Here is a 16701-nt window from a genome sequence, read left to right as displayed (position 1 = left end):
ATGTAAACCAATGAAATACATAAGAAAGCCTTATGATAATCTGTCGTTATGAGCAACACTTACAGACACAGTGACTCCTGGCGGCGTCTAACATGTAGCCGGGTTTACACGTGCACCTGTAGCTTCCCCTGGTGTTGAGACATTCAGCATTCTTACAGATCCCAGGCAACAGGCACTCATTGATGTCTGTGAAATATGCAGTATGACAGTCATCCAGGATCTAGTAGATTCTGATTATGGAAATATCATGAAGTCATGTTTTTTTCCCCTGGCAAAACTTTATTGAACTCCCAATGAACCTTTCAACCAACATGGTACAAGTATCAATACCAGATTTAGTGTTCTGCATTTCACATTAAGTACACAGAGCCTTCGTGCTTACGTGATGTAAGGCTTTAGAAAACATTTACACCTTGAAAGGTGACAAATTAGATGGCAATACATCATGCAGTCGAAACCACCAGCTGCTGGGAGGTGATGAAATACGGAAACTTTAAGGTTACGCAGTTATATGAAAGCAAGGAAGAGTGATGACATGGGGGAAATATGTAAAATAAATTTGACCACAATAAAACAGAATGCACTCAAAATCATGTTTCCGTCTGACTGCAAGATATTAGAAGCTCTCAGGGCTGTGGTAACCTTGACTTTGAAATCTGGGCAGTCAAGCAGACATAGAGGAAATCGCAGAATGTTTTCGATTATCATCTTCTTCAGCATCTTTCCATTACAGCGTCCCATAAGGTCACAGCATCCTTAGCTTACGTCAATGAGTGTAAGTTAAAGATGTTTTTTTCCCCCCTCTCTGACCTGAACCATGTGCCGGAGTGATACGGTGGTTGGTGGAGTTTTGCTTATTGCTCCAACAGCTCCTGAGCCATTAAGTCAAATGGAGGCAAGCTCGCCAGTTCATGTGCCAGCCAGGAGCATAGGGGGACATATTTCAGGCGCTTAGTCATGCGATCACACTGGGACCAGGCAAAGTTTGTTGTTCTACCGTGTTAAAAAAAAAGAGTACATCATTAGGTCTTTTCCCATTGCTTTGACGACTGGAACTAGACAGGCTGCCACCACAGATTTTCCCAATTCTAATTAATCTGCTCTTGTTTTGTTGTTTTGCTTCCTGCTGGAAAAAGTGAGCTTATAAGGGATTGAGGCTGATAAATTCTGTGGACTGAAGCAAATCCAGGGAATGCCTCAATGTCACTTTTGTTGTGCGGTTGTTTCTTCTTTTCTATCTGCGTTTCCCTTTGTTTTTCCATTTATCTTTGTACTTTCCTATCTCTCCCTGAAGGGACTGGTTCTAAAGCTGAAGCTGGCCTTATGACAACAAAGCCTCCAGCCTCTATGTTATGGCAGTGTAAACAAGCCTGCGTCTCTGTTAGCAAAAGCCACTTGTTTGGATGAGTAAGGATGAGGCACACGCTGTTAAGACGATGAGGCAGACCACAGATGTCGTTCCTGTCTCTGCTGATGTTCACACTCTTAAAGATTGGAACAACAATATTGCGTGGTTTAGTTTAAGCAGCATGCTATCTGGTCAGAGTTCAGGTCAGCGTTGGGCTCAGCCTTCATCACATGGGGTCTTTAATCCATGGTTCGGTTGAGTCCCAGATTAGTGCTATTGTTACAGTCTGCTGGTGGGTTGATTGGGATTGAAGCTGACTTCCATGACAACCTGTCACGACCAGCACTAATCTCAACATGTATTTTGAATTTATGCTCGGTTGCTCTCATTGACAAATAGTCCTAGTGGTAAAAACTCACAAGTGTCCATCAACACCTTTTATCACGATTGTTTCTTGAATATTTAATGACAAATATTAAATACTGCAATACTCTGGCTTAAGTGTCAACCAGTCTGCTGCGACCTTACTTGACCTTGTCCGCTCTTAACCTCTGGAAAAACCAAGATTCACAAAAACACCTGCAGAATTATTTATAGAGACTGTAAAGGAAATTGGCAACATTACTCTCTTTATTATGTATTGGCTGTTAGGGCCAAAGGGAGCACCTTATGACTACTTTGGAAGTCTCAAATCAGACATAACTTATGGGGCCAAAATTCATCCATTTAGAGACCGTGAATAGTGAATGCACATTCCCAAAATACAGCCAAAGCAGCCATTACTTGGAACTAGATTTTTTACAGGCAAATTTCTCCCTTATAAACCTGATATATCTGGATCTAACCCTGTTGACCCAGGCAACATTCAATATGATAACTGTCAAATGTCAGTGTTTTAAAATTGTTTGTAACCTATTATTAAGTTCATGTCAAAAGAGTTGCTCCTGGCACCAGTTTACCACCCACAACCAGAGACTGCAAATCCAACTATGTGGGCCTTTCGTTTAACAAATGTCCAATTCAGCTGACCTAGTTTCTGAGAAGCAGCTTCTGAAGATAAGGAATCAACTCTGAAGTCAGAGTGCGGCGCATGGCTCTGATGGGGAATCTTATCGTATCGCAGTGAGGACGTCACTGACCGCAAGGGTCAGCGTTCAAAGCCAGAGCAGTAAATCATGCCTATTACAGAGTATGAGACAAGCTCTTCACTGTTCCATTAAAGTACACTGCAAACAGCTCAGTGAAGGAGCCCCAGTTTGGCATGATGGACACCATCCTGATCATAATAATGACAAAATCCAAGAAAAAGCAGGTTTTTGCCTCCTTGGCAGTTGCTGCAAGACCTTAAATTAGAAATAATTTTTTGGGAATGGTGCAGCGGCTGAATGGGACAGAGACTTAAAAGCGCCCCAGTAAATATTGTGGGTAACTGTCAGCTTTGCTTTTTTGGAAGTCAAGAAACGAGCAACTGAAAGGGAGGAACATCTTGAAACAATCATGAAAGAAAAGCATGAATAATAGAAAGATAAATTTCCACATTTGTTGGCTAGTTGACGCACAATTGGAAAATAAGTGTGTCCTTGTTCACAGGTCTTTGTTTTAATAAAATATGTTTCCCAGCTCAATCATTACCTGAAAACATTAATGGGCCAGTAATGTGGACATGAAAACATGTTGAACTTGATGAACCAGTGGATGAGGACTGTTATTGATGCAGTCAAAGCTGTCCATTGGAGCATTATGTTGTTCCACGCCATAGGCTTCAGTAAGCTTTGCCTTTTGGATTATGACACCATTAATCAAGTCACTGACGGAGCTCAAGTCGACTGTCAGAGGAGCTGCATTTTGTTTTCCAAAGTGTCAGTATCATTTGCCCTGTTCGCAGATCAAGCAGTGCATTTTCTTCCTGTGTCTTTGAGCCGAGGTTTATTTGTTCATGTTGACTAATTCCGATGCTGTGTACTAACTCCAGCAACAAATATAAATGGTCCAAATCCTCTAGAGGAAGCTTGTCTACAGAGTTGACACTGTGGGTGGTTACTGCTTCCTGAAACACCGGTCATCTGATTAATGGCCACCTCTGGGATGGTGCGATGAAAGTGTATATTCAAGACTGACCTGAGTTTGTTTTCACATACAGATGGATGGGCGAGCTGGTGTTCATACAGCTTTTCTTCTGCTGGAACATTTAGGGAAGCAACAAGGTCTGCAACTAAAGCTCCCTCAGAAACACTCAGTGAGCCACATTTACCATAATCGCAGCCTACCGTACCATTCTCCACTTAGAACCCCCAAAGACCAATTAAAACAACAGCCCCAGGTGCTTATTGGCTGCTGAACTCTGACCTTGGACCAAGGCTAAGTGTAGTCTTGACCTGGTTCCCATAGGGGCCAGACATACAGCAAGGGATACTTTTATAGGCATATATGCATGGAAACATATGGGCAGTAAGTTTTTATCACATCCATGCCATTATATTTAATATAGGCTATGTTTTTGTTATGAGTAAACTACCTATTAAAATATGCTGTGGGATAAATCATATCATAAAATATTGAACTAAATAGACATTTTCCAACATGTTTTATAGCTTACCTTGACAGTGTGTGAGATTCATCCTTTTAAAACCTTTGGAGCATTCCACTTGTCCATTTGCAATCACTGCGTATGCTGCAAACAGAAAGAGAAAGCACGGCTTTAGAGGAGGAAAATGATCTTACAGTGCCGTGCCTCTCTGTCACGAAGCATTGCACTCATCGCAGGGAGAGAAGAGGAGCTCAGCTTTAGGAGGGGACCATATAACTTACAGATGTGAGCATCTTGGCAAGAGGAGAAATTAGGGGACCCACAGCCGGGCCTCGAGGGACTCCAGAGTGAGTGTATAGAAATGGATCCCCATCAACCACGTTTATAAGACAGCACTGCCATCCAGCAGAATGTAACGATAACACTCGACGTCATTTATAATCATATTACCCATAACTCTCCTCAACCCCGAGAGACAGATGAAGGAAGTGCGTATATCATAAATATGTTGAGGAAGCCTACGTGACAGCCCTGACCTTTATCATCAACCACAGTGCAAATCTACTTAAAAACAACAGACTAATGCTTCAAATGTGCACACGAGGAATGATGATTAATGTACAGCTAACAGGAAAGTGATTGGCCCAAAACTTCTTTTTGCTTGTTTTGCCAAAGCAATAAAAATCATATGGTGTGTGCTTCAGGTGTGTATACATTAGGGGTTCACAAAAGTGCTGCAGTAAATAACGCAAGTGTGTCTGTTAATGCTCCAGTGCGGCCGTACTGTCACTAACAGCGGCCTGAAAACATCATGTCATTACTCATTCGACATCCAGTCAAGTCCCAGCATGCTCCATTAAATGTAGAGAGGGGTCAATGTGACTGTCATTATGGCAAAAAGACGGTCTCTGTTTGTGTTTGAGTGTGTGTGACTGTATCTATGTGTTTGACCGAGACAAAGAACCAGTGTGTATGAGGATATATAGGTTTCTTAACAGAGACAGGGTGATTATTAGTAGCAGATCTTTCCATGACATAAACCGAGATGAAGAATTTTGCTTCATATCGTGTTGAAAGGAGAAAATCCAACTTCTGATTTTGGAGGGAAAAATGTGTGTTTGGGTGAGGAGAGCTCTGAAAATAATGGCATGCTTATTAGAATGACGGAACTGTTTCTCACTGTTACAGTCAAATTAAATTATAGTCATGAATCAGACAGCTTAAAGCCATGATGGTGGGTCCTTGCTGTATGCTGCTTCCTAATCATGATCGCCATGATTCTGTTTTGCACTTTTAGCACATGAACACACTGGAAAAATATTGTTTCGGCCAAGATTTAAAAAAGAAAAATATTTGGTGACGTGTGTGCAACAAATTTTATTATGTCTCAGCTCAAATTCTTGAGCGTGAATAGGCATTTTATTTTTCCGAAATATGAAACAGGACTTGATTTTTTTTCTTTTTAAATATACATGTATAATAGCAGAATTTGCCTCGTTCACATTCATTTTTACTTGCATCATCATCATCCAACGGAGAGAGAAATCATGATACCCAACGTTTTCCACTCAGAGAACAGGAACACAATAAAGTGATGACAATCTTTGGATTCACACCATGGCCAGAAAAAAGCGCTGTAAACTTGCTGCCACAGCGACGACGGGTCGAAAACAGAGGTGACGCATGCAAGAAACCACGGCCGCAGCCTTGCCAGCAAAGATAACACATCTCCTTCCCTGGCAGAGAGCTCTGGGAAAGGGAGAAAAGTCTCAATGTGTTTGTGACCAAAACTCCAGCAAACCAGAGTGCTGACGGAGAGGGGGCTCTGGTCTAATGTAAATGCCTATCTGGATGCCAGACTGCAGGCCGGCAGGACCAGACAGGATCACATCTCTATAACCCATCTGTCATCTTTATGCCTCTACATCACCCAACAGAAAGCAACAGCAAACACATACTCTACATTGAACCTCCAATGTTTGAGAAGCTCAGTCATTATTTTTTTCAGAGTTGGAAACTGGAAAGAATTTAAAGTTCCAAACCCAGCGGCCAGACAAAAAAAAAAAAAAGACTTCATCAGCCTTCAATATGTACAAGACACCAACACAACAATCCTGTAAATATATGCTGTCAATATAAAAACCAGCAATCAGTCATGAGTTTGTGTCATTTTCCCAGGAGTGACTGGAATGCGTGCCACATGGAGGTTTTCTGGGAACGAGGTCCTGGAAGTTGAGTTATGTTTTGGTCCTGCTGTGACCCAGTGGACCAGGCAGGGTCAGTGTACCTGAGGGTTGACAGAGCAGAAGTGGGTCAGCATGAAGGAGGCAGCGGGAAAAAAGGGGGGAACTGTGTCAAAGCGACGCCCCTGTTCCTGTCTGCCCACCTCCTCATCTTCCTCCACACCCCTCTAATCCCCCTCCAAAGTTTCTGAGTAATGAGCTGTTGTGGTAGGGCGGTGGGCACGCCCTCCCGCAGTGATGGGATCAGGGAAAGTCTGGCCTGAGTGACAGCAGGGCGCACATGCCAAGGGAAGCCCAGTGGGGGAGGTTCAGGAGTCTCAATAAAGCTTATTAGCAGGGAGGAGAGGACCTCTGCGGTCAGTAACAACTTGAGCATGGATCCGAGAGACAGCTCATTTCAAAACTCTGCTTGTCTTAAAACGTCTTGGGATGTTGCAGAAGTCTTGTGCAACCTTTAAACCTAATTATGTAAGAAGCCTCGCAGTGAGGTGAAATCAGCGTCTTACCACATATACCAGGTGCATTTACAGAATATGTTCGTAAAACTTTACACTACAAACTTTGCACATAGGATTTAATTTGGCAGATTGTACTCAACATTTCCTTATGTGCTTCCTGGCTCTAAAAATAAATCTTAGCTATCAGAGCTTAGTTCAGTAGATCATTATTGTTCCCTATAGGCAATTTGTTTGAAGTAAAGTTTAAAAACCAGCTGCTGAAACTCAGTATATAGAGGTGGATGACAGCTCTACTAAACACTGGCTCCTCTACCATGCAGTTATCAGAGAGTGTTGGCTGTTTGACTAGTTAATTAATTTTGCAATGTTGGAGCAAGGGTTAATAAATCACTGTAGTTGAGCCTTGCTTCTGATTCCTAGGCTACTGTACCGGAAAACCTGGTCGGTGTCGTCTGAACATCCACCGCAAGAAAAGATGCTAATCAGTGACAACTTGGTTGTGCAATTTTCATTATTATACAAAAAAGCTAAGAATTACGTTATCCTCAGAGGATTTAATGATGTGTCCATTCTCATGCTTGTTGCTATAGTCATTTGTGTAGAAAACATAGAGTTACACAGGCAGTGGCTTGCAAGAGTGAGCTCAAGCTGCGCATCATTAGTGTCACCCTCGGTTACAAAGACTCTAGACCCAGACTGGTCTGTATCCACTGAGGGTACAGACAAAAACTTCCAATTGTTGTCTATCCATTTAGCCCTGTTCCACAAAAGACTTTGTCACCCCTCACTAATTTATTGTCCGTCTCCATTCAATTGTGTTGTGCATTCCAGCGGGACAACTGTTCAGTAATATTTGCTCAAATTCCCTAATTCAAATTCCTTGAAGCTTCTGGATTGGTGGTGTTGTCCTAAACCAAATCTGAATAAATTCCTCAGGTCTCTTTTAAACATGAAAGTAAACCTTGCTCCACTGCGGGCACTGCTGAGGGCATTCAAATGAAAGGACAGATTATGCAAAATGAGAGAGAAAGTAAAGAGAGACGGAGGCAGGAGGCTGAGAACGGAGAGTTTATAGTCAAATGGGTTCCTCAGCTGTACAGAAATCTTTAATTGCTAATTCGGTACAATCACTCGGTGGACCACCCAGCCCAGGGGCTGTACTTCTAAGACGATTGAGAGGTCTGGTCCATCAATCACAGGGCTCAGAGCCCTTCACCAACTTCCCCTGGGACCTGCCTGGGAGGCAACCTCAGTGTTGGGCTTCTCTCCTCTCCTTAACTGGCTGGAAAACCTGAGAACGCGTGGGAGACGGGAGGGAGGAGGGATGGATGCCATCCACAGGACGGGAACAGGAGACAGCCTTCCTTTCCATTTCATTGGGGGCCACTCTATAGGAAAACAACCGACACCAAAGCCAAGTCCTCCTCAGGACCCTTTCCAGCAATTTACTTTCTGACATGCCGCCACAGGACAAACTGGTGCCACTGAGGGAAAACCAGGAGCAAACAGAGCTCTTTAATCACCATGGAGGGTTTCAGGTCTTGTGAGTCTCTAAGATGGCAATGCCATCTCTTCTTGGCATTTGAGCCAACGCTTGATTGGAGCAAACAATTTAAAGGGAAGTCATTTGCTTTCAAAACAAAATGTCTCCGTGGCACACGCCACATTTGCCATTCTGGCACGGTCCATATCGCATGCCCTGTACATAATGTGTCCCTGCTCGTGAAGCAAAGGCTAATCAGTGAAGACACATGGGATTAATATCAACATCCTCCTCCTGATACAGACATCAGACACAAAACCAGTCTACAAGCGCTGAGATACTTGCTCAGTCGTTGACAGTCTTAACTGTGTATCTGTATCATATTGCTTCGATGCGACCCTCCCGCAGCACATGTGCATCAACAGCGAAAAGGCTTTGATCAAATGGTTATTTCATTTTTCTGCGACATTAAGTCTTGACTCAAAACATGCTTTTCATTGTTTCAGTTCACGAAAGTATGCATTTTACATCTCTGTTTGTAGTTTGACAATGCTGCCTCACGCCCTTCTCCAAGATGCTAATGGAAAAATAACCCGCATCAAACACACATTCAAAACAGATCCACATTCCTCTATAATCTGCACCTGGGCCGGTTCCAAAAGAAGGCATGCCATGGTACATTCCCAATAAAAATGTGCTTAACTTAGCTTGTATCCAATTAAGAAATGCAACACAAATTTCATATCCATCTGCCTCCAACTGGGATTTATTTCTCGTAGCGGTTAGCTCTGTTCAGTCCTGATTAGCTACACTGCTGCCCAGCAAATAGATTCCATCATTCTAGTTGTGAAGGGATAACTCTAAGTCAACATCAATGAATCAAATGCTGTCAAATGCCTCTCACCATGAGACACTGCTCTGGAGCTGTTCCAGTGCATCTGTTCTTCCGCGGCCTATTTCTAAAGCAAAGTCGCTGCATCTCTGTTTTTTGTTGGTCATTAACAAGTGTTCATGTTTGATCAGTGCTAATAAAAAGCAATAAGCGCAGGCTTTGGCTCCCTCAATGAATGTCAGATTAAACGTTTGGGGAATAGATGGGAGATTTGGGAGGGATGACTTCATGTGGGAAGATCTGGAAGTGGTGGAGCTCTGTGGGCCCCCTCCTGCTTTGCCTCATCTGCCTTTATTGATCTAAACCTCATGAAGAATAGTGTCCTCGTGACAGAGAGACACAGAGATAGAGAGATTGGGGGTGAGGGGAAAAAGGCAGACAACTCCCACAGATAAAGGTGGAAGAGAGGGCGGGGGTAAGCCAGCACGAGGGCACTGACATCATGATAACCCCGATGACCCAGGGAGGTAGAATTAGAGGAAGCCAAAGCTCCTGTGGGTGTGGCGGTTACTTTAGGGCCTTGGGCTCGATCTGGCTCCCTGGGAAGCCTCCCAGCATCGGGGACTGGGGGAGAGTCACCGAGAACGAAGCTGCCCAGCAATGACAGACGGGGGAGACGAACGGCTTGTGGAATTCCATTAGCTGTGAAATGCACGGCGAGGGAGGTGCTGCCGGCAGAATTACAGAGTCATGCCAACACTACAGCATGGGTCAGAGTCAGGCCACAGCGAAAGGGCCTTCGGTTGTCTTAGAGAACCTCAGATTACTTGACTAATAAAAAGGTATCCTCAAGTCATCCCCACGTTGCGCAATCATCTCTATCATGGCTCTTTGGTTTTTAGAGATAAAATTCTTCTCACTGTGCACTGGAGTCAGTTTCTGCCGTGAGCTTCTTACGTGACTTGTGCCCAATCTCCCTTGGCACAGTGGTTAGCCATCATACCTAAGGACAGAAATTATAATCCTACATCAAGCTAATTTGAAATTCAAACAAAGTGCAAGGCAGGTTTTTTTTTTCCACCCCTCCTCATCATAAGAACCAGAAGGATGGAACCTGACTGCAGCCTGTTCTGGTTGATCTGGATCTCATTACGAGCCAGGAATCCTCAGCATGTGACTTTTAAAGGCACTGGCTCCTAAAGGCTTCGGCTCCCACTGAGATGGGACGCACTGGCATTCATGCCCCAACAACATCAGCCCTCCTTTGCAAACACACATACACACACAATCACCTCCCTTATTTGCCACAGCAGTGACATAACGTCCTCTGTGTACAATAATAAATAATATCCTGCTATATGATGTCGTCACCTGCTCTGAAATGCATAGACAGTCGCAGACTTCGCAGAGACTCCCAGCCAGACTGCAATATATCATGAGTGTATATCACTAAACTGAGCGAGCCTGGAGCAAATGTACTAAATATACAGTAATGTGGAGGCTAAATGGGCCTAGAATGGAATAATAGATGTCAATAGCTGAAGTAAATCCAGGAAGCAGATTTACTTCTGCAAAAGAACCGCAAAGCCATGCTCATATTGGCGTCCTCTGTAAATGCAATAAAAAAAAAGTTTGCTCCCAGTCAACAGTGCCTTTTGTACCCAGCTACAAACTGACCAATGGTAGCGTTACACCCTTAAATACAAACTGGGCTTTCATGACATCATTATCACATACTCAACAAGCGACACACTCTTTTAAAGCTATATGACTTTCTTCCACACTGAAAGCCCAACTGACCCATTCACTATGAAATGAAATGCATAATTTTTCAGTGTTGTCTCCAGGTTGCACATCATTCCTGTCAAACACATAAGAAAGCATACGTCTAGGCCAGTGAGGGAGGAATGCAGCTGAGAGATCTGGCCAAGTGTCTAAACTGAGAACAATAACAGTCTGGAGGAATTCAAAGCATTTCTCTTATTAAAGCTCCCTCCAAGACTTCTGGGACATAGTATATGACTTCATTTTGACTTCATTTTTCCTCTCTCTTTCATTCTCTCTCTCTCTCCTCTCCTCCACTGCCTGCGTGTGACCTAGGACCCAGGCCTACAGTACGCTGCCCCCAAAAACAACCATAAAAATGAGTGAACGGGGCATTCACTCCGTGTCTCTTGCAAACTTCAAAGGAGGGAGCAGAGGAAAACATCTGGGAGCCAAAAGAGATCGTGCCGGGGACTTAGGAAGAGCAAGAATCGGGCATGCTGAGGGAGACAGAGAGCGGGAGAGAAAACAATGGATTGGCATCTATGATAGATGAAGGGGACAAAGAGGGATGATGCCTGCTTCTGATTAAAGCCCAGTCAGACATAAAACAAGTTACGTGGACTCTGACAACCAGTTTGACATCTGCGGGCACGGTCGTAATATAATTAAGAGTGCCGGGACAAAAACTAAATGTAAAGTGTCCCCATGTGCCACAGTACTGTAGCTGCTTCCCATGAGGCTTTCATAGCGAGTCCTCCACCAGCACAGGGCCATAGCCATGCCCTCCAAGAGCTGTCAGGCTGAGCAAGGGCCTCCATCTACAGTGAAGGGTGGTGTCACCACCCACCCTGCCTGCCAGCGTACAACCGCCCCGTTTCTCAAACCTACCGCAGCTCTGGTCGGGCTGTTCATTTCCTCACTCTTTCAAGGCCACGTTGGCTGATTCCGCCTGCAGGGTGGGTGGCACTCCTGCCAGACTCTCATCTTCATGCTAAATGTGTTTTCATTTGCTTTTTGGTTTCAGTTTTTATGGAAGCGCAAACAGCTTCATTTTTATAACTGGGTGCATGGGCGAGTCACGCAGTTTAGGAATCTAATGATGACTGCTATGTGCTAATCATCATCAGTCGTTAGTATTAATTAGGCCTATGATAAATGCTGTAAAAATCCACCAAGCGTAAACATCTGCTGTTCAAGAATATAACAGGCATCACTGACTAAACACCTGAATATAAAGCACTATGAAAGTTGAGCCCAGCTGCGTCTGGCTGTTCTGAACAAATGTGAAAATCAGTACAAGAACACCAAGAGATCAACATACCAACAGTAAAACAGAAAATAATACCAACAGAATTAGACAGGATTAGAAATAGATTAGATTTAAGTATGTAATGGAACAGAGCAGGACAAAAAATGAACTGCTCAGACCTGATGGCTTTGGTCAGTAGGGCTTACCTGGTTTGGTTGGACACTTTTGGCACTTGTTGAGACCCCAGGAGGCGCCCACACTTCCACAGCAATCATCCTGTTTGGTTAGGCCTGGCAGAGGCTTGCCACACTACAACAACACACATCTGTGTTAAATCTAAAAAACGAGTTTTGACAATGAGTGTTACATATTTGTGCTTGTTTGTGTGCAAATGTGTGTGTGCACGGCAAGGGCCATTCGTAAAAGCGTGTTTATATGAGTCTGTGTGTGAGTGTGTGTGTGTGTGTGTGTGTGTGTGTGTGTGTGTACCTATCTGTAAGGACAGAGTGAACCAGACACATCTGAGACTAGTTACTTGGAGGAGGACATAAACACTGAGCCTCAAGAAATAACTATGATCCTCCTGGCACTCCTCATTAAGGCATTTGGCTAATTGTGAAGAGAGATTCCTATCAGACCTTACTTACTGGCTTTTTGGCCAATAGAAACTTCTGAAACTAAAAGGCAACAGAGAGGACATTCTTCTGCAGAACACCAAACTGGCATACTGGCAGGAAAAGAGGGAAAACTGCAAGCTAAAGCTTTAGTGAACTTCTTTTCTGGGGCAGTTGTGTTGGAGAACTGAAAAATCACTGTGACTGGGAGGTTCCATTTCCAGCTCTCCCCTCTCTCTCTCTCTCTCTCTCTCTCTCTCTGTGAAACCAGAGTAGAGAAAATATGATCTGCAGTTCAGGACAAACAAACTTGTTCAAGGAATAACGCTGGCAAAAACAACTCTACTGCAAATCATTGTGTTGTTGCAACTGCAAACCTAAAGGCCAAGAGTCAAACATAACGCCTTATCACAGCCAAGCAAACAGATGCTGTATTAAGTGTATTAAGCCTTAGATTAGCCAAGCTCACGCACTGCCACATGAGTCCTTCCCATTCCTAACTTCTTTCTCTCTCTGAACAAATGTTTGTTGTGTCATCCATTCATTATCTTGTACAGTAAATCTGTGGTATGTGCAATAAATGGTACCATACAGTCACCACAAAAAGAAGGAGCACATGGGCTCGATTTCAAGCTTAACCTTTGTCCTCTGAATGCATCCTAAATCATAGCATGCCTTTGTTGGGAAACTGGTGGAACATGAGATGACCAGTGTGGTCAGAGCTCATAAATCCTGGACATTACATAAATCATTCCCACAGGCCCACTTCCTGTTTGAGACAGAGAAGGTGAGGGGATGTGAATATAATGACGCCCGTGGTAAAGCAACACTTTCTCCCAACGATAGATCAGGACTCACCAGGTGGCTCGGATCAGGTAGTGATGACAGTGTACATAATGTTGTTTAACGACTTAACACAATACCTGTCCGTCGACTGTTTCCTGAAAGCATCTTCCCACATGTCCGTTCTGGCGGTTGTGCGGTCTGGCGTGGCCATTCCAGTTCCCGTTGGTATGTGAATGCCTGCTGCTGTGTTCAATTGTGGGGTCATGTCCATTCCCAGGCTGGGAGCGTTGCTGGACAGAGTGAGCCCCCTCTGTGATGGCAGGTCTCTGCCCAGGCTGGACCCGAGCTACTTGGTGGACCTGGACCTCGGCCTCTGGAGGGTGCTGTATGTGGACGTTCACCAAGGATGGGTGGAGAGACACTGCACAAAAAGACACACAGTTTATACAATATAGCAGATAGTTTATAGTTTCACATTTTGAATAATGTAAGAGGAAGCATCCTCAGCCAAGGGATAAAAACTGTATATACATACTGCAGTTTGTGAGCTATTAGCTAACATGCTGCACAACCTTCTCCAACAGATACTCAGCTTGTTTCATCACCAAGTTATGAGATATACACGGGGAATTCCCAGCAATGAAGACACTATTAAGATACTACAAAACAACAACAACACAATGAGTTTTGGATTCTCTGGTTTAAATCAAGTCATATTTAAGACCAAAAACAGATTTGTGGAGGAGCTGAGAAGATGTTGCAATGAGGAGAATGAGCTCTTTTGTCCTACTGACAGAGGGGAAGCATCTATCTTCAGGGAGTGCCAGGGTTTTTTCCCAGAATCCTGACCCACTCTCATGAATCATAGTCTCACTGACAGACGTCAGGAAGAGTCCAAGGAGAAGAAATAGACCTTATCAAAAGTCCTGGACATGAAACTGCCTCGGTGTATATATAACGCATGCAGGGAGAAAGGCTCATTTTTTTTGTGGTGACATGACAAAGCAGACATTGGACTCAGGTCGTTTAATTATGATTATTCATGTCATTTTACTCAAAATAGTGGTTGGAAGATTTCTCAATGGAATTTAAGTTATCTGAGCTTCTGCTTCTACTTAGTCAGACAGAGAGCAAGATGCTGAGCGAGACGTAAGGCGGATAGAAAAAAAAAAATACTAGGAGAGATGAAAAATGAGCAAATCTTTCTCTTTTATATTTCTTCTTATAGGTTCATGATGTTGCCTTGCTCTGTTTCTAATATTCACTTCTGTTTGATAAAAGCAGCATTGTGTGAACAATATGAGGACTTCCACTGAGTCATGCATTATTTGTTCTGCTTAAAATAGAGTCTGACCTCCACTGCTGGCCCGCAAAGGCTGACTGCTGCACCGTAAACAGATTAGTAAATCATAAGTACATGTGTGCCTTTAAAAACTGAGAAAAGCACGAGGAACAGTTTTCAAAAATAATAAAGGCGTTGTCACGCCAACGTTTAAAACTGAAATTTTGTGGCAAAATTGCTGAATAAATCTTTTGCGTTGCATTCGGGTTTCCAATAGCAAACCGTCTGGACGGCTCTGACAGTGCTGTGCTGCACCATCCACTTGTCAACCTCCTCTGTCAGAGTATAAGCTACTCTACAGAAAGTGTATCGTTGGGAGACGAGTTGAGCAGCTGAAGTCGACATGAGCCGAGCTCACTAACTGTCAGGTGGCAAGCTGAAAGATTACCTTGCTGATTGGACAGTGGCAGCGTGTACATGGAGTGGGAGGGGGATTTTGGTGCCTGGTGGCTGGCATCCTTGTGGCCGTGAGGGCTGGCAGGCGGCAAAACTGGCAGGTGGCAAAACTTCCCCGTTGAGTTTGATGGACACCAGCACACGTCCCTGCCGATGCATCTGCCTCCATTAAGACAGGGGATCTGACAGAAGACTGCACGTTGAAGAAGGGAGAAAAAGAGTTATGGGTGTGACAGAGGTGAAGAGAAAAAGACAAAGATGTTGCTACGGGTGAGAGATCCATTAGAGAACACAACACGTTGCATTTGATTGCACAGCTTTATGCATCCTGATACTGAAGGATCCAGTAATAAGAAACAGAAGGAGTAGTCCTAATAGAAAGGGTATGTGCTGAGGCGACATTTGTTTGCAAACGGTTAGCAATGGTCGTGCTGTTCTCTACTCTGGCACAATCAGACACCTCATTCCACATGATGTTTATAAGGTTTCCACTTTGTCCTGAGGGCAGAGCCATGGCACTGCCCCTCGCGCTGCACCTCCTTCATTGGCATGTTTTGCCTCACATCGCTAATTACATACTCCTGTGCGGAGTGATGAGTGATGATTCATCCTGTAATAATTTCGGAGAAAATAACAAGTGCATGCATATCTGTACGGAACACTTGCTTTGCTGGCAGGAAGAGGAATGAGAAATTACCAAACTATCAAATATAGAAGGAGGGCAACTGTCTCTCAACCATGTAAGTAAATTGAATCCCATAAATGGCTCTGTCTACACTTTGATTTATAGTTTGCAATTTACCACAGAGAGAAAAAGAGGAAAGGTCGGCACTGACCAGATGGTGTTTGACAGTACTGCTTTCACAGCCTTTTCACTGGCCTTATCTTTTGGCATAAGGGGTGGCTGCCAGCTCAGCACCCTACATACCTGGGCCTGCTCCCATGTACAGATTCACTCTGACATGACCTCTCCTAACTCAAAACATCAAAGACTATCAAATGAACAAAATCTATCCAACCATGTCAACTAAAAAAAGAACCACTGTGGGGCACAAAGGACGAAAAAGTGAAGCACCGCACTTTTTTTCTGGCTCAGCAATACCCCACACCACAAATATGAGGACTGTTTAACAAGACAGTTGGAGATACGAACGGCCCATATACCATGAGATGAAAGAAGACGTTAGTGATGGAAACACGCTGTGAGCTGCATCCTCTCTTGTCTCATTGAGACAGACAGTAACACACTAACAGGGTGCAAACGGGGGAGCAGACGGACGCTGGACAGTCTCGATGGCATGTAGGGAATGAGCTCCCTGTCACATAGAATTAACAACAGTGAGACTGGAGAAGGAAGAGAGGGAGGGATGGAATAAGAATAGAAGAGTAGCAGATAGGGAATGAAAAGGTTAAGGAGAGGAGAATGTTAACAGAATAGATTGAAAACAGAAAAGAGACAGGGATCGAGAGAAAGAGTGAATAAAGATGTGGAAAGGCAGACAGAGAGACTTAGAGGGGTCCAGTGTTGGTGTCCAGACACACAGGAAGGCCTCCTGTGATTAGACATGCCGGCTAAATTATCAGCTCAAGTAGGCTATTAAATCCTCTCAATGTGGGATGCAGGTCTGCACTGGTGTGTGTTAGACCCCCCCCCAC

The 16701-nt window shown here is 44.0% G+C and overlaps 1 protein-coding gene across 1 annotated transcript in view; it reads right to left on the bottom strand.

The window, feature by feature from the left end:
- Nucleotides 1–16701, bottom strand: part of LOC111663175 (latent-transforming growth factor beta-binding protein 2) — an 84819-nt gene that overhangs the window by 30585 nt on the left and 37533 nt on the right. Inside the window, exons 6-10 of the mRNA XM_023417266.2 lie at nt 15038–15238; nt 13445–13728; nt 12114–12216; nt 3945–4019; nt 64–186 (exon numbers count right to left, since the gene is read on the bottom strand). Coding sequence (XP_023273034.1) covers nt 64–186; nt 3945–4019; nt 12114–12216; nt 13445–13728; nt 15038–15238 — 786 coding nt within the window. The remainder of the gene's footprint in view (nt 1–63; nt 187–3944; nt 4020–12113; nt 12217–13444; nt 13729–15037; nt 15239–16701) is intronic.

The sequence above is a fragment of the Seriola lalandi genome, unplaced genomic scaffold (assembly GCF_002814215.2).
Source record: "Seriola lalandi dorsalis isolate HSWRI2012SDOR001 ecotype SW California unplaced genomic scaffold, Sedor1 jcf7180002054573, whole genome shotgun sequence".
NCBI lineage: Eukaryota > Metazoa > Chordata > Actinopteri > Carangiformes > Carangidae > Seriola > Seriola lalandi.
Note: the sequence above shows the minus strand (reverse complement) of the source record. Positions and strands in the feature narration are given on the sequence as shown.